At 35.3% G+C, this 19,112-nt stretch overlaps 1 protein-coding gene across 9 annotated transcripts in view; it reads right to left on the reverse strand.

Moving 5' to 3' along the window:
* The window catches only part of Robo2 (roundabout guidance receptor 2), a 526,320-nt gene that overhangs the window by 11,246 nt on the left and 495,962 nt on the right, over positions 1-19,112 (reverse strand). For 5 of the 9 annotated variants that reach the window (XM_055617833.1, XM_055617832.1, XM_055617838.1 and 2 more), the window contains 4 exons: positions 18,755-19,015; positions 14,633-14,838; positions 4,891-5,073; positions 2,503-2,676 (listed from right to left, as the gene is read on the reverse strand). In XM_055617833.1, coding sequence (XP_055473808.1) covers positions 2,503-2,676; positions 4,891-5,073; positions 14,633-14,838; positions 18,755-19,015 — 824 coding nt within the window. The remainder of the gene's footprint in view (positions 1-2,502; positions 2,677-4,890; positions 5,074-14,632; positions 14,839-18,754; positions 19,016-19,112) is intronic. The other 4 variants (XM_055617835.1, XM_055617840.1, XM_055617837.1 and 1 more) reach the window with 1 other exon arrangement.

The following is a 19,112-nucleotide window of genomic DNA, read 5'->3' on the forward strand; positions in this document are numbered from 1 at the left end:
CACACACACACACACACACACACACACACACACACACACACACACACTCACAGATGATATCCCAGTATCCCCAAATCCTAAAGCCTTGTATAACTAACTGATTAAAGGACAGCCATCTGAGCTTGAAAGATGATTGTGTGGATAAAAATAAGGTTATTATTGTGCTAAGATGCTGAGGTTAAATACTTGAGAAAACAGCCAAGAATAATTACCCTAATTAATGTTCTCATAAAGACTATTATAAACTCTATAATTCAAAAGTTTCAGTGTAGAACTTTATACAGTAAATGCTGCTAAATAATGACCTTCTGAAGCAGAATGATTTGATCAGGAATAACAATTATTTCCTTCGATTTAAACTGAGCAAATAGAAAGTTTATATGTTAAGAGTATGAGATCAACATTATGAATTACTTGAAGTGATCAATAAATCCTCAGATCATATGAAGCAGAAAGGAAAAGTAAGCAATTTGTGTGTGTGTGTATGTGTGTGTGTTTTCATTGTGAAATGTCAAGTTATAGGTCTGTGAGTATACGTGTATCCTTGATTTCCATATTCCATGGAAACACTTCCCAAAGAAACAAGGTAGGCAGGAAAAACAAGTAAACCTGAGCGATGTATAAAAAAAAAAAAAAAAAAAAAAAAACCAAAAACAAACAAACAAAAAAAAACAGGCATGGTGTTCTAAGTCTTAGCATGGTAAGATTTAAAGAAAGTACAATGATGGCCTCCAGTTTCTTCCCATTTATCTATCTATCTATCTATCTATCTATCTATCTATCTATCTATCTATCCATCTATCTATCTATCTATGCATATTCGTTTCTAGGTAAGGTGTTGCCTTATTCTGTTATGTCTGATGCCTAAGAACTGGGTATGGACTCTTCTAGCAGTAAATGCATTATATCTTACATAATTTTATTACAACAAGAAGGTTGTGTTTTGGGATCCTTCCAAATGTCTCTAACCTTCACCCTGGCTAGGTTCATCCTCTTGATATTTAGTAAAATGATCTCATAATAAATTTGGAAGCTTATAATGAAGTGTTTTTAAGAAGGGGGAGAAATTTTTCTTTGCATCTAAAGTTACAAGGAATACTTTAAATATATTAAGTTACACAGCCTTGAGATAAAATGTAGAGTAAATATATTTAAACTGTATGAGAACTGAATTGAAGATACTATAGATAAGAATACTCAGTAGGCATAATACAATGATCATTATTGAGAATGTATGTCTTCCAGCAATATTGCTTCTGGAAGATAGCAGTACTTAATTAAATGCTACATGCAAATAAAATAATTTAAATACTACATCACTGTTCAAATTCAGCCACCAGTTCATCTGTCAATAAGGTTTTATTGAAAATCATTCACATTAGTAGTTTTTGGGACCTGGGTTTCTTGTGTCCTAGGCTGTCTTCTAATTTGAACTACTTGTATTGTTGACTCAACATAACAGGTGCTGAGTTTCCATATATGTGACAACAGCCCAGGTTATGGAGTGTTGGCTAACCAATCTCCGATGACATGTTTATGCTAGGCAAGTTTTCTACAAACTGAGCCACATTCACAGTTACTTTTTTTTAAAATCTGTTTTTCTGTATGTACAGTCACACTGCAAAGAGTGGATTTAGGGCATAAATCCCGTGTTTCTCAAAGTCAAAAGTATTTACAATTTGGACATTGACAGAAAAAAAATATTAAAAACAAATTTTGAGTCTTTCTTATAAGTGCAATCATTATGCCTCTAAAATACATACACTAAATTTAATCCTACTGTTTATTGGTATGGTATTGGGAGTTGAGAGCTCTGTGAGGTCATTAAGTCATGAAGTTGGCTCAAGGCCCTTATAGAGAATAACACAGAAATTTCTTCCATCATGTGAGCTCACAAGAAGAGGACACCATCTATAGTCATAAAGGACCCTATCACCTGACACCAAAAGTTATACTTCCTAGACTTTAAAATGAGAAATAAATTCTGTCTTTTCTACTCTCGATAATATTGTGATCACATATTGCAGCATCTGCAACAAAGAAAGGTTTCATACCCACCGCCCATGTCTGCCTAGTTCTGAAATTTATGAAACCAAAATTTAACTAATTCACTTCACGGCTTCTCTTAACAAACAAACAAAACCTCTGCAGATTGCAAGTGCTCTCACATAATGACAAGTGCACAAAAAATGACAGTTTCCTTCATATAATTAAAATGAGATGCTGGAAATTTTCGGGAGAGCTGAAACTTTGGGAAGTAAAATTATAGATTTTTCTTGAGATATGATAGTAATAATAATCATCATCATCATCATCACCATCATCATCATCATCTTGCATGACTGAAAAAGAGGGTGCTTTATTTAGACATGTCCTGATCTCAAGTGTCTGAACTGGTAGGTATTTAGGTAATGCCTAATCTACAATAGCTACTTTACCAAAAGCTAATAACAACAACGAACATATTTTATGAGGAGATGTTAGTTAAGACAAATAACCTACCATCTGGCATCCCTTCCCTCCGATGAGGTAACACTGGCTGTGGGTCCATCCGTCCTCCCTTGTGTTTTTTGGTAGGCCGAGGCCTCTGGCTTTGATTCAGAGCAGCACTGGTGTTACTGTCAGTAGAAAATGGGCTGGTGGGCCGCGGCCTTTGAGAGGAGGTAAAGGCTTTTCCTGAAATGAAAACCAAGGAAATGGACATGGAGAATGCCACTATAACACTGTTTTCATCTTGCCTTGTGTCTGTATCCTTACTAGATTATCTAATGACTGTTCCTACGGATGCAAACCACTCTACATGTCTACACAAAATGCATGACCTGCTGCATATAATTTATGCAATTTTTAATAAGCTAAGAACACCCCATCCAACAAATACACATTTCAAGCAAATGAACCTGAAATAAATCCCTCAACCAAAAGCTTCACATTGCTTGAGTATAGTTTTATTAATCTTAACAATCTTGGTAATACTTTCATAAATCTGTGCAAATGTATGCCACATTTACCTTTCAAAATAAGAAAGAAAAAATTTAAAAAATAATTGTAGTTTTATTTATTAGTCAAGTTTTGCTCTTAGACTCTTAAACAATGTTTAGAGTAGTAACATTTGAAATTTTACAAGATAGGTCTGCAAAGGTGCTTAAATAAAATTGACCTTACCATTTAATGTTGATACAGAGTGAATTCTACCTCTTTTAGCAGGAGTCAATAAGATCAATATAGAAGCTGTCAAGTTATAGTCTTAGTGTGTATCTAAAATGTGATAAGTGTTTTCTGAGCAATATTATTGTGTGTTAACAGACCCAACACTTTAATTTTAAAAATGAAATGTGTTTTTTTTTTTTTGTTGTTGTTGTTGTTATTGTTGTTGTTTAGAATATATCCATGGAATTTATTTTGAGAAAAACAGCTAATACATTTTCTACAATGAATTATTTTAATTCTAAGTTTCTTATGGTAAGAGAGGACTGGTTTATATGAACATGTTTATGTGCCTGTGCATATTTTCACTTCATACAAAATTATAATATGTAGCTACACTTTCCTAAGTCACTGTGTCTTGGTATGGCTTAATGCTTTATTAGCAATTAGCATACATGCTTCTAGTGCACTTATGCCTTCTAAGTTTTTAGATTCCTTGTACCTTTTCCCTTTTCTGCCTATAAGAAAGGCCACAAAAAACACTCAGGCAACATAAAGATTCTGATGTATGCCTTAGGAAGCAAGAAAATTCAAATAACAGTTATATTACAGCATATTTTACTTTGGATCTTATATAAAAATAAACCTTTGTGATGAATAAGACATTCTTCCATTTTGTTTGAAGCATACTTAATGCATACTAGGAAAAAATATTGATGGTCAAACTTAGAGAAAATATCCAAGACATAATTTTATAACCTGAAAGTGTAGCAAAAATTGAAAGTTTTTTTCTTTACTATTGGAACACTATTAAAATTTAAGAATGCATTTGATATTTCATTGATTTATTTGTTAAGACAACATAGTAAAGGCACATATTATCTTTCTATTAAATGCAGTTAGAAAGTATATGTGAAAATACAAGGGCACAAACATCATGCCAAAGTTGTTTTCAAAAAACAAAACAAAACAAAAAACAGAAAAACTCCCACCTCATTTAATTACAAAATTACTTGTAAATTACTATAGCTAATGTTATATATCACCCCCCCCCCGTGGCATCAGATGCATATAACAATTACATAATTAGATTTTAATGCTATTATATTCTGCTGTTTGAAATCAAAATTGATTTGCTGTAAAGAACAATACACATGTAGATATCTTACTTAACTACAAATACATTTGGTGTATCTTTAGTTAGCATCCTTTAAAACAAGTAGCGAATTATTGTATTAAAATCTTAAACAATTAATACCATCAGCCAAGTGAGCTGTTAGATAGAAGTTTTAGACCCATTCACCCCATGCTGAGAAAGCCCTTCCCAGAAAGTGCCTATGCAGAAAGAAATGGGGTAGAGTAGAAGAGATAAAAGCTGAATAATTTTAATCACCGGGTTCATTATTGATTTTGTGAGGATTTTGCAATGCGTGAGTTACTGAAAGTTTAATGACAATCTTAGTTGTGGCTTTGTTGTAATATGAAAGGAAGCATACTGCAATTAACCAGAAGAGCCATGAAAAAGGATGGGTAGATGCAAGGTAGTGAGTAGGAACCTATTATTGGCTCCACAATATTAGCATCAAAAGAGAGTTCTGGTAACAGAGATCCCATCCAACTGTGTTCATGCATATTTCAGAAAGCCTGTAGTTAGATCCACTGAGAAGAAAGAACAGGAGGAAAGGTCAGTGTCCGGAGGACAGGATTCTCTCATGCAAAGAGTGTTGACTTGAGTCTACCAACCTGTTCTTGTAAGACTGGTTCCATCCAGCCTAAAACCAGCTTTATCTGCTGCTGCCACCAAGGCTTGTGCAAAGCTGCCGCTGGCAAAGATGGAGCCATCTGAGGAGCTACCTACACTAGATCTATGACTAGAAAAGTTACGATCCTCATCAGATGCAGAGCCCCATCCATTTACCATTGAACCTAAAAACAAATGTAGTGGTCCAGTAAGTTCTATATATCAGAGATCTCATCTGCTGTAACACACTATTAATGAGCAAGTTGTTTATTTCGTTTCCTCGCTGCTTCTTTAAAGTTTGCTTGTACGTGCTTTACCCCACTATCATCTATGTCTCCAACATTCTAAATACAGAAGAACTAAGGCCATTTAAAATCTATATCTGTTTGTAGCTCATTGACAAAACACATTCCAATTGGTTCAATCTTTGCATTGATTAAATTATCATATGATCATTTTCCCCAAGGACTGCTATGTATATTTAACTTTCTGTGCATCAACCAAGAGTAATCTGACTGAAGCAACTTAATGTATTTAAAGAGAAGGAAACGGTTAAAAAATAGTCTGAACATATTTTAAAGTTAGTTCAGACTCCATCAACTATATCAAGATTTTAAAATAAAGTCATTCATAAAACAATAAAAACTCATACATAAAGTGTCTAAACAATATCAAACCAACATGGATAATAAGGAAACAGTATTTTACTGAATTTCTATTTATGACAGTTGTTATGAATTCTTTAATTTTTAATTAGCTCAATAACTCCGGTTTTGTTTTGACTACTAATGGTGCCTTTGAAAATCACTATGAAGAATATCATGAGCATTAATGTGAGTTTTTCTGCAAAATGAAACAAGGTGTTAGTGGGAAAATTGCAACGTTATGTGTACATAAATAACCTCACAAAGTACTTTGGAGATACTACAAGTAGCATTTTCATAAATATCTAGAATATCAGTTTTTAATTAAAAAATCACAGTGGGAATTTAACTATTTATTATAATTAATATGATATTTATATTAGTTTGTTATATGAGTTTGTTATTGAAGTCTTAATTCAATAAACTACCAAGTAGTGCTTATTTAAATATATTTAAAAAAGGGATACAAACATGCGTTTATAAAATCTGTGTTAGGTTTTCTAAATGACACAAAGATATATTTATAAGAAATGGGTGAGAATCAAATATTACAGTTTCTGGCTTTTTTCTCCTCTTTTTAAGAGAATAGAGTGATTAAGCGTTTGAGGTGTTAGTAAAAGGGTCAGTGACAGAGATGTTTCCTTTTCAAAACAGAGAAAAGAGAATTTTAATATACTGAGATATAGTAGTTTTAGGAAGAGCAGAGAAGGGCAGTGTGGACCCTAGTTGGCAAAAGCACACAATCAGGATCCTTACACTCCAAGCAAATCCCCTTGACACAGGCCACTTCAAGGAAGCTAAGATAAATAACTCCAGCAACATGGCCTCCTCTGAGCTAAAGAACACTGTCAAGGACTAATAGGCCACAACGAAAGAAGAAATGATGTAAGCACTGTGTGGTTCGGTGCCACAGGACATAAGGGAAAATCCAAGATTGTTCAGTGAGGGGTCACCAAAGACTGTGGAGCCACAGCTGAGGGTAGGTCTACAGAACGGGAATCCTCATTTCCCGTCCTTTCCACAGGCTGTTTTCACTGTCAAAATAGGAACTCACTTATCTCTCACACTCATTTTATCTTTTAACTCTTTAGTTCTTTCAGATAACTCTGTTCTTCCTTGCCATTGTCTAAATTTCTCTCTCAAGAACTTTCAAACTTTCATTTCTCAGTTTACAGATCTCTTCCCTGTCAGCATCATGACGTCCACACAGAGTCGCTGGGTCCTTTTAATGTGGACTCCTGTCTAACTCTGTAGTATCAGTATTCACGCAACAATATCTCACCCCACTCAAGCACACTTCATTGCTACCACCTCTACACTCCCGTGTCTCAATGAAATACTAGCTCTTTGTTGCCTTAATTTTGTTTCGTCTTCAGTTTTGTATTAAAAATTAGGTTCAACACCTTCATTGTCTAAACATTATGCCAAAAATTTGTTGGTTCCATCCACTGGTTGCAGCTGTTGCATCTACATTCCCTAAGAAGCAGAGTTTTAGAGATAAAGAACTACCTGCTGATCATTCTTAGGTATGTCTTCCGTGGGGCATCGCAGTGCAGAAATTCAGTAAAGATTGTCGTATTGGATAAAAGGTGCCTAGCATGCTCATTCTTCACTGCGAATTCTCTGCATGAGTCTGTATGGTACATAACACCCTAGCAATGACCTTATTTTACTTTCAAAAGAACACCTCTATAAACATTCCAAGAAAATTTATTTATCTATTCATTAAATAATATTTATTAGTGAATTATTGTTGATTAATTAGACATGAGGAAAATAATGATGTGATTGTCCAGCAACAAAAATAATAACAAACACAATTTTAAGAATGTAATGGAATGTATTCTATGCATATAGGTATAATATACATTATATACATGCTATGCTGTACTACATTAAAATTGTGGTAGTTTATGGTGGTTTTAGTCAAGGTAAAATGATGAATTTACCTTAAGTCATAATTTTATTTTTATGTGTGATTCTTAGTCACACAAACTCACATAGACACACTTAGTCAAATATTTTGTTATTTCAATTTTCCACCCAAAGTATCTGAGTCCATTATCCTCGTGCCAGACCTGTGGTTCCCACTGGTGGCCTAGCTCACCAACAGTTGAGTCTCACATACTGAAAAATGCAAAGGAGAACATCCCATGTCACAGCAGCATCACCGTAAAGGTAGCGTTCTATACACCCTCCCAAGAGAAAGTCCCTTTTTTCTCTTTCCTCCCAAAAGAGTGGGCTTTTTCTCTTCAAGTCCTTCATGTGAATTTCCATGCCTATGTTTGCCACTTACTAAAAAAAAAAAAAGAAAGAAAGAAAGAAATAATCTGTTTTTGCTGTGATTTTCTATCTAGCCTTTCTGATACGTCCTTTAAAATTTGCCTCCTCTTTTTTTGTTTTCCTCACAAAGTTCTTCCTCAGTGTATTCCCTCTTTCTCTGGGAAGAATGAGTAGCTGAGTACCACAAAGCAGGCCTTCCTATGGTCGTCAGGCAGCAGAGAAACTTGAGTTACTGTTATACATATATATACATATACATATACATATATATATATATATATATATATATATATATATATATAACTTTATATTTCCTCTAGGAGCAAAGGATCTGCATAAATGGCTTCAGAGCTGACTAGAAACATACCATGCCTTGCCTCCTTAGGCCTTGGAATGCCTGACGGTACAGAGCGAAACCTATGGAAGCCAGTTGGTTGTCTTTTTCACTGGACGATTTAAAGCGAGGAGCATAAATCAGAGAGAAATGAGACTTTTCTCTTGGCTTTTTCTCTAACAACCACTACACTGTACCAGGATAAACAATGCGTCTACCATGGGTTAGAGTTTCAAACTGTATGGGCGTATTTCATCACCATACTGCATACTGTGTATTAAAATCCCTTCTACAAAATTTTAAAAACGTATTTTCCGGGTACTAGTTTTGACCTTCATTGGTTATGTTAACTTAAACAATTACGAAGGGCAAAGTCAGAAAGAGAAAAAGACACAGAGAGAGAGAGAAAGAAAGAGAGAGAGAGGAGATTATAGGATGAGAAAAGCATTAATTGGTAGATTAAAGAGTAAGTCATTTTCATAATAACAGTGTCTTTCGCATCTTTGAACACAATGTCAAAATTACGAGAACAGCAGGTAAGAGCAACTTGGCTGGGGAATCTTTACAAATTGCGTGCAGTTCATACTCCTCTGACACATTACAACCACAAACATAATCAATACATATTTAAACATTTAATGAAAAATGAATTTATGCCACATAGCCAAATTTATTGGTGTTTACAACTTCAATCTTCCTAAACTCTTCAGCTTAAAAATGCTGAAAGGCCAGAAAAAAAAAATCAGAAATTAATTCAGGCTGATGAAGAAGAATCTCACATAGGACATTAAGTTGCTTAAATGTTACTGAGCATAAAATGCCATGATAAAGTGGCATCTTGCTGTGTCTCTATTACATCTTCAGCACTAAAATTAATTTATGATCAGTCGTCAATTCATTTACATGTCAATTTATGCTAAATCCTTCCTTGCTGATAAATGCTTATCCTTAGATCCATTAGGCTGGAGTAAAGTCTGTGCTATATAATATGACCCTGCTAATTGTTGCATTACCATTTTTATGAGCTACAAAAACTTATGGCCCCCATTTTTGAGCCAATATTTAATCCACTGCTTGTCTAACTACTTGAGAAGACAAATCTTCTGTTGTAATTGTCTTTGGTCAAATTAGTCCAAATATTGACTTTTTATAGACAAAGAAAAAATGGAGAAAATGTGTAGAAATGTCCTCCCAATATTTGGAAAAGCAGCAAATCTACCCCTTCTCCCTGTGGGGTGTGTGTGTGTGTGTGTGTGTGTGTGTGTGTGTGTGTGTGTAATATATAAGGAAAGCAAAATAAATACATAGAACATCTTTCCTTGGGTTATATAACATCTGTTAACTTGTTTCACTCTGATAAAAAATCATATATATATATCATTATATGTAACATCTACCATTTCATCTGTCAAATTTGCCTTAAAGGTCCTAGAGCTGCTGAAATAGCCTAAGGCAATGAATTTGTCACTTGTGCATTTATCAAAAATACCCATAATACTAAAATTATTTGTTTTCAATTTTTTTGAAGTAGAGGGAAAAAACCTCAGGTGAAAAATTTTAATGGCTAAGTTTCTAAACACCTTTGTATCAAGTTAGAGAAGGAGAAATTAAGTGGTGTTTTCTTACACTGATACGGTGAGGGAGTTTTAAAAGAAAATAATTAAATTGTCCAAAAATAAGACAAGAAAAAAGCTCCAGGATATCATTTTAGTCACCATGTACATGTAAGTTCCAATACCCAAATCAATCTCTTTCTCACTTACCAGCTTCATTATTGTCCTTAGTTCTGTCACCAAAGTAGTTAGAATCTCAGCTATATGTTAAGGACACCCTTTTCTATATGTCTCTCCACTCCATCTTCTGGAACTTAATGTTTCAGGGAATTATCATTAAATCCAGAAAATACTTAGCCCTGTCTTCCACCATGGACGTTGTGGAAAATACACTGCTGAACCCTGTCTCTCTCTGTTACCCTATGATGGTGGATTGGCATTTAGGCAGAAATATCTCTAGGTTATTTTTGAATATGGGAACTTTTGAGTGTTTTTTTTTTTCAAATCCACGACAAGAAGTGCACTAAAGCAGTAAAGCTAGTGTTGTGCTTTGTGACCGTCAAATAGATGTTATGACGAGTTAGAAGCACAGATTACCAAAAAAAAAACCCGATAAAGCGATGCACAGATCACCAAAAATGATAAAATGATGGTTTCTTGAAATATGTGGACAGCTAAATTTCAACAGTGCACTGTAACTGAATGTAGAAAAAAATGCAAGAAAAAATAACTGTCACATCTGACAACGCCTATCATGATCTTGACTAAGTAAGTACACAGTAAGGATTAATGTGTTCATATAATTTTATGTCTTTTTTAGAAATATATATTTATCCATCTGTACATATATAGAGAAGAAAAAGCCTCATGCTGGCTAACAACCCAGTCATCATTTTCATTTTAAATATGATAACTCCAAACATAAATGATATGCATTTTTAGACCATTGATTACAGTAATTTTTAGTTATCATAAAACTGATTTTTGTGTGTGAGCATATATGTATATATATATATATATATATATATATATATATATATATATATATAAATAGAGATAGATAGATAGAGATAGACACAGAGAGAGATAAAGAGAACAAGAGAGAGATGGTTATATAGATATGTACAATTTTAGGTAGATGAAGTTGAATGATAGAATCACCTGTGACTTGATGTCTTTACCTATGAAACCAGGACATCAGCAATCATAGTTTTGGAGTTAAGTGAACTAAGCTAGGGTAAATCCTAAAAACCGAGGAAAGGACGTATCTGCAAAGTGCCAGATAGTAAGTACTTTAGACTTTGAAACATCAGTGCTTCATTCTTTGTCTCCCTTTCTCTTTGTGATTCCTTCCGTTATCTGGAAATTATTTCTCTTGCTCCCTTATATTTCCTTCCTTTTGCTTTGTTTCCCCCCTTTGGTTTCCTTGCTACAATTTTAAAATGTAAAATCCAGTCTGGGTGTGGTAGTACACACTTTTAACAGATTACAGAAATCATCTTGCTCTATATAGCAAGTTCCAAGACAGCAGAGCTACATAGTAAAAATCTGTCTCAAAAAAAGAACAAGAAACCAAAACCAACCAAACAAAAATGGGGCTTAGAAATACCATTCTTCAGTCTCTGGGCCATCCAAAAAACAGCTACCACTGTGCTTAAAAGAATGTTTTGTATTTATGAGGGTGCCACTATTTCATCATCATTATCATCATTAATGAATATAAATTCCTGATCTAGTAATAGAAGTAAGAACACAGAATAAATGCTTGCTTTGGCAATAATTACATAAAGCAATAGGTTTGTCATGCTTTTTGTTACTAACATTTGGAGCCAGTGACACTTTCTTCTGCTGATCTTTTCCTTAAATGAATGTTCTTTTCAGAATTTAGGGACCTGGAAGATTGTTCCCTTGTTCTGGGCATATTCTGAGTTAAAGTACTTCTTTACAAAGGTGAGTTCTGTATCTAGGATAATTGTATTTGGGGTTTTTTTTTTTGTTTGTTTTTGTTTTTGTTTTTGTTGTTGTTGTTGTTGTTTGTTTGTTCTTATGTGTCTAGGTGTTTGGCCAGAAAGTAGGTCTGTGCACCATATGGGTATAGTGCCTGCAAAGGCCAGAGCAGGCATAGTGATTAATGCATACAGATAACTCGGGGAAAATCCCCAAAACGCATGTACACGTGAGCCTTCTCCCATGCACCCTCTCTGCTAGCTGACGAACAAATTTACATTCTCCATATACAGTCACAATTCTTTCTATATTTACTCATTCCTTTTATATATTCACATAAATTGATGTACTCACATCAAGTGCTTATGCACTTTCTAATATGCTCACCCCTGTTCAGTTTCAGACTGGAAACAAGCATGTGAGGTGTCTATTTAATCATGTCATTTCAGCTTTTCCTAGCATCTGCCAGTCTCTACCTGTTACAAGGTATGGTAAGCATATGTTGCCCTCTATTCTACCCTGAATTTTCTAGCTAAGGGGTTGGCCTTTCCTTCCCCCAGAGGCTCTTGCCCTTATAATCCAGATATATTTGTTCTTCCCTTTCTGTATTTCTCTGTCCCTGCATGTCCACCTCCCCCAACTCCCATTCTTTTTGGCAATTTCCCTTGAAATTTCAGCTTGAATTGGCTTATTTTTAGGCAGAGAAAGCGTACCCCTCAATATATTCACTCACACACCTTGTACCATGACTCATATACTCCCCGTGTATACTCATAATCTAATCTACTTATGCATGTTTCGTGCTCTCAGACTCAAAACATTAAGTACCATCTATTATGTACATATACAAGCTTTGTAATAAACACACACACACACACACACACACACTCACACTCACAGTATAGAACAGTAATTCTCAACCTGTGGGTCTTGACCTTTTTGGGGGAAATGACCAGTTCATGTGTGCCATCTAAGGCCATAGGAAAACACAAATACATACATTACAATTCATAACAGTAGCAAAATTACAGTTATAAAATAGCAATGAAAGTAATTTTATTGTTGGGAGGGTCACAGCATGAGGGACTGTATTGAAGTGTCACAACTTTAGGAAGGTTGAGAACTAATGGTCTAGAAGGCAAATTTAACCTCTGATTCAACATTCTCCTCTGAGTTACTGGTAGAAGGAAGGAAAAAAAAACAATGGAAGTTGTTATTTAGTGACTGTGGTGAAAGGTACAATATTACTAAAGAGATGTATTTTCATGGGACACATTCATTGTGGAGGACTATGTACATACCTAAATAGCTTTCATGAAAAGTTCCCTTTGCTAGGGAACCAAGTCTATATGGCAACAATTAAGCAGTTAAATCAAGTATCAAAAGAAACTTTTTTTTTTTTTTAATGAAAGCTCTCTTTGGCATGAACATGGAATTAGCTTTAGCTACTGGAGCAGTGCACATTGCCTGACCACCTTTGCATAAGACACCTTAACTAGCAGTTGAGCGAGCATGTAAAAGGGTAAATGAAATTTTGCTAACTTAGAGGCATATACATTGTCTCTGCCATATTTAATAAAGAACTTCAGAGGGTATAGCTGACTTTTGCCATTATTCTTGGAACTTTAATTTCATTCTTAATAGGAAACAGTTTGGTATTACTAGTGAAATATGCAAAGATATTCAGAATTTTGCCCTAAAGTAGATTATGTTAGAAATCCAAGCAAAGAGGCTTAACATAATAGTGTACCAATAAGTCATCTCTCACAAAGTGCCAAAGTTTTAATTTTTGCTCTGTCACCTTCAGTTGGATCTGTGTTTCCAATTGTAGCAATATATCTGTGGTTTTAAAATCTTAATTAGCTTGATGAGCAGTTCAGCCTCCAGGCAAGAAGAAAAACTGAAAATTAGACACATGCCTCAAACGCTGAGAAGTACAGAAAGGAAAGCAGAGGCTCTGGTGTGTCCTTTGCACTGTCATATAGCAAGGTCCAGCAATGCTTGTGGACCTATCAGGCAGCGCCCGTCCTGTAGAGATTAGGAAGTGCTCAGAGTACCAGTGGAGTCAGGGAAACTCTGATAAAAAGCATTCTAGGATTGAAAAAAAAATTATCCAAGTGAGCATAATATAGGTTGTCTGAGATGACCCAACACAATGCAGAAGTCAGATTCAAGTTTGAGGTAGCTATGTCCTCCCTATCCAGTGAGAGGCATGTTTATGAGTCAAGGGGTAGGTTATTAAGGGGATAGAAAGATGAAAGTTTCATTTGTGTATAGAAGGGATTTCAACTGGACAATTTTAAATCATCGGAAACAGGCTATTTCTTGGATCTACAGTCATCACAGGCAAACACCAACTGGAATGTTTGCTTAGCGAACAAGAAAAAAAAAATCAGAAGCCTAGGCAATAAACAGGCAAAATAATTACACTTCTTGGCAAGGACTGGTGATTATATGCAGCACTGTGAAATGCATAAATGCACTTCTTATCTCTCTATACATGTTTCCACTCCAAAAATGTAACAGCGTGGGCAACCTAAAAGAGGCTCGTTCTGAAGGCTCGCTTATTTTCATCAGGGAGTGATGTTCCAGGGTGAAATATCAAGAAGTGTTCTAAGATCGTGCACATTCACTTCGTTTGTCACTTCCTATATACAAATTATATCAATTCTAAAAGTGAAGGTTTTTCATGTAAAAGACTTGGTTTTGTAGCAGAGTGAACTTTCCATGAAAGCCTGGGATATAATTGAGTTTTCTTTCATGTCTTTAAAGCTTTTTAAAATTCATGAATTTCCTTATCATTTTAGCAGCAAAGCAAAAGTATTTCTAAATCCTTTTTGAATTTGGTGTTTAACATTAACATATTTAAAATGGTACAAAAATAGATGGAGTGGAATAAATCTTACATAAGGAACCATCTGATTTGTGATGCATTTTAATGTTGCAAATAGGTCGCTTATTCCCATCCTATCAGTTTTGTTACCTGTCACAGAGCTGTCTAGATTGTCCATACTGGATCCAGGTGTCTGGTCTAGTGCTCTGAGGGGCCTAGGAATTTCTAAAGGTTCCTCTTCATCATCAGCATCCTCATCTGGAACATCTGTTTCCAAATCTGAAATCAAGGCTCCGGACACATAACCTAATGGTGGAACTGGGGGCTGTGGAGGTGGAGTATTGCTTTGAATGTGCCTGGAATTCAAACAGAAAGAAATGAAAGACAGAAAGCAATTCATTAACATTCAATGAAATTGCGTCAAATTGGTGTCAAATGTCATGTTATGGCAACTCATACCGTCTTCCATTTTCACTCACTCGCATCACTTTCTTCTACTTCAGCAGAGACCCTGACATGGACCCATGCCCCACCAAGCAACAACCACATGAACTACAAAAGCTCGTTTTGATATTCATATGGTGATACAGAGGAAAATATATAGTTCAAGAATTTTTGTAGTAAGACTTTTTAAAAGACAATAGGAATATTTGTGACAAATCAGTGTTACCTTTTGGCCCGCCACAATAGTTACTTGGTTTCCAGGTTAGTGCTTTAACCTGTACAGCCTGTTTGAAGACAGCTTGTTGGGTAAGGTCCTGATTGCCCTGCTTCTGCTACACTTTCTGCCCCGTGATGCTTGCTTTTGGTATCATTCCCACCACATTAGGCTGAACAGCTGTTTCATTATCACAGTGTAGATTAGACACAAATACTTTATGCTCTGGGTAATTGCAATCTATCTCACCAACAAAGTTTTAAAGGATTGCATTTAGAACATAAGGTGTGTTCAATAACCTCTTTGTAATGGGTAAAGAAGTCTAATCCAAACCTCATAAAAATTAATAGAAGATGTATGAACATTCCTTTTATTGGAAGATATCTAAGAGAAGCCTGAGTGACGTGGTTCACATTTCATGTCTAACACAATGAACAGCTGCATCCTGGCATCCAGCTGATTTGCTGTGAGACTATTCAATAATTCCTCCTAACCTATAAAATGATCACCGGAAGTTGTTCATGGTTATTGTTACTGTTAACAAAAAGTGAATGTGCTCCATGCCTGTGCAATTTTTTCTTGACTTCATACAGAAGTAGTCAAAAGTGCCTTCTCATGTAAGAGTCATTGTATATAAGGAAAATGCATTTTTGCCATTGGCTTTTTTATATTAAAAAAAAAAGTTGAAGGGTTATTTTTGTTCTCATTTGTAATTTTTTTGATAATATTTATCACTTTTAAAATTTGCTTAATATTTATCTCTGAATTGCATTTGTGAATTTATAATCAACTAAAATTAACAGGGTTCTTTATCCTTCAGGGGTGAACCCCGGGAGTGTTGCTTCCAGACATCACGTCAATGTCGTCTGACCTTATCTCTAATGTTATAGAGCAGGTATTTGAGGCAGCATGCAACTCCCTGGCATTCAACACAACCAATTAATTCATAGTGAGGCAAGAAAAGCAACTTTTACTAAACTCTCTTAGGCCTGAACTCAGACAAGGTCACTTTGCTCTCCATGTGGTATCACACTTAGTTTGTACATTGGAGAGAGAGGAAGCTACATGATGAACACGAGGATATCAAGCAGAATTACATATGTGGTTTGTTTCACTATGACTCTATAGATTTGAGGGTGGGAGAGAAATAGGGAAAATCTACACATAATCCAACATAAATTTTGGCATGTCTTGATGAAAAAGAATTACAAAGCCATGAAAATGTACTCCTTAATTGAAGCAGAGCTAGAAAGTAGTCTGAAATACGAGATGGAGGTATGTATGAATTGTAACAATCTTCTGGTAATAAGAAGTACTTTGCACAATTCATCTGTCAGTATGAACAGCATCCTTAGAAGTACAGTTGGGACCCGCAAGGTATTTTTTTAAGGTAAGAAAATGAATTAATAATTTTCATAAGCAAAGTAAGCTACTGCATTCATAACATTGATGGATCAAGTAAGAACAGACTCAGGGAGAAAAAGGATGTAGTCTAGGGCAAGGTAGAAGCTATGGAAATGAGTTAGTTCATTCACACATTCAGGGAATACCTATGAAGCAATTACTAAATGGGAGACTAAATTACTAAATGACCAACCCAAGGGAAAGTTCCACCCCTTGTATATACAAGAAATTAGAATTATACCGGTAGTTTGCTAAGAACCATGGAGTGTGCAAACATTTAAGTCTTAAAACTCATGAAACATAATAGAGAGCTTCACCTCAACTCAAAAAATAAAAATAAAAAAAGGATAGGCATTTTTCTTCAAATCCGTGGAGGGTAGGATGTTCTTTTTCTGGTACAAGTGTTTGTTGACTTGGAAGTTTGGGTCTACACACTGTTTAACTGGACAAATCATCATAGGGTTTTTAGTCACAAAGTAATAGCTTCATCTCTCTGTGGGCTGACAAGTGAGGTCATTCAGGATAGCAGTCAACCTTAATAGTCCTAAGACAATCACTCTAGCTCTGTTCCCATGGACTTCCTGACTAGGTAATAGTTCGGGCATCTTGCTAATGTTGAGTAAACAGAGCTACCTGGGACTGCAATGGGAAAAAATGAGATATGTCTTTGAGATTCTTCAGACCATTGTTCCACATCACTTACCTTGGCTTATTTTAATCTATAGTATTTTATGAGAATAATTTGTAATTTTGAGTATAGAAGATCCAGTGAATTCTTAAAACTCTTTCAGCATGTACTAAAACTTCAGAGTGAATTGGGGGACTCTTTAATCATATACCTAATCATAATTTAGGGTATTGTAGGGTGGGTCCCTTCTAAATTTATATAGAAGCCAAGTATTAGCATCACTACTAATTTTTGCATGGGGGAATTATACATATAAAAGGCAAACAAATTTCTCCCAGTCATATATCAGGTAAGACACATCATCTTCCAGGAACTGGACCTAAACTTGGCTGTCTTCACTGGAACCCTAGACTAAGAAATTAGAATCCACTTGGAGGTAGAATCTAGGTACTATTGTACATTAAATTTGTCTAGTATTCTAATATGAATCAGGTGTGTGTTTAAAGTATAAATGACAAAGCTGCATGACTTCATGAGTCAACAAAAAATCTCACGTCTCGTTACAAACTTGTTTTAAATTTAGTCATATTTGTACAAAGTAGCTTTATGTAAAACAATATTGTTTAATAGTAACATGTTTGACTATTGATAACATATCTGCTGATTGTGAAAAAAATAAGGGTCTTCTGTTCCTTGGCAAATAGCATGTTTGTGACAGCATGGAGTGCTGTTCCTAAACTAGTCTTCTCAAATATATACTTATGTGTATTTTTAAAATAAGTAGCTCATAATCACAGAGAGTGATGACTATTTCACTATGAATAGAGCTCAGTAAGTTAGAGCTATCCAAAAATGGAAACTCTTTCATCTGAATTCAAGTGTAATGTAAATCAACAGATGATACTTTTTGATAAGTCATATATACTGACATATAAAACAGTACTTCAGAAAAACAAAATTCTCTAAAAATCATGAGGCTTGGTACTATTTTTATTCTGCCACATTTTCACACAGCACCTGACAGACTTCCATCTGTGGCTTATGAATGTATAGTCTTATTTTTTAAAATGTAATGTGGTTTGGGGGTTTCTCATGAAGCATTTACTGTTTTTATTTTTCTTATTTTCTAATCCTCTTAATTCAGCCCAAACAGGGTCTTTGAATAACTGACACTAACCAGCATAATTTCCAGGAGCATGCATTTACATATTCACAACCACATGCAGAATTAATCACAGGCACTTTGAAGAATTTGAAAGGAGTCCTTTATTGTGGCATTAAAAGTGATTTCAAGGATAAACTAAGTGAAGTTGTTTTGTGAATGAGAAAACATTCTAGTGTCACCAAAAGCACATAGCCTGAATCTCTGCTCCATTCACTTCCCTAAAATGCTGTGTGACGTCAGTCAGTTTACTTAATTTTCTGTCACCAGCTTTTTTATATAGAGAGATGATTAACACATCGTCAAAATTATTTTTTCATCCCACCTCCGTAGGTTTATGAGCACCGCTGTTTAGTAAACATGCAAGAACATTTCTGTATGGAGAAAGTGCAGGGCCTTTGGCTTCCTAAAGATATTTACCATGTTTGTTTTGCTATATCAAACTGATAGGCCCTTGTTAACTCATCCAAGTGAGCTTGCAGCATAGGTTGCATCTCTTCCCGTGGGGATGGTGTAAGAGTGGCAGTGGACTGCTGTCCAAAGGAGAGAGCGGGTGAAGAGGCCACACCACGGACAGGTGGCGTTGGCACCCTATCATCATCTTCTTCCAGCTCATCTTCCATACCCTGGTGCAAGTATGTTTGCACTGGTAATGGTGGGCACCAGCTATCACTGTCGTAGCTGAAATTAAATAAGGAAAAATGTTCACTGACACACACAGAAATAAATGCACAGTCATACTAGCAAGTAGTAGAAACCAAACCAAGTCTTGAAAGGG

This window comes from Psammomys obesus, unplaced genomic scaffold, assembly GCF_907164565.1.
Source record: "Psammomys obesus unplaced genomic scaffold, mPsaObe1.curated_primary_1811, whole genome shotgun sequence".
In the NCBI taxonomy this organism is placed as follows: Eukaryota; Metazoa; Chordata; class Mammalia; order Rodentia; family Muridae; genus Psammomys; species Psammomys obesus.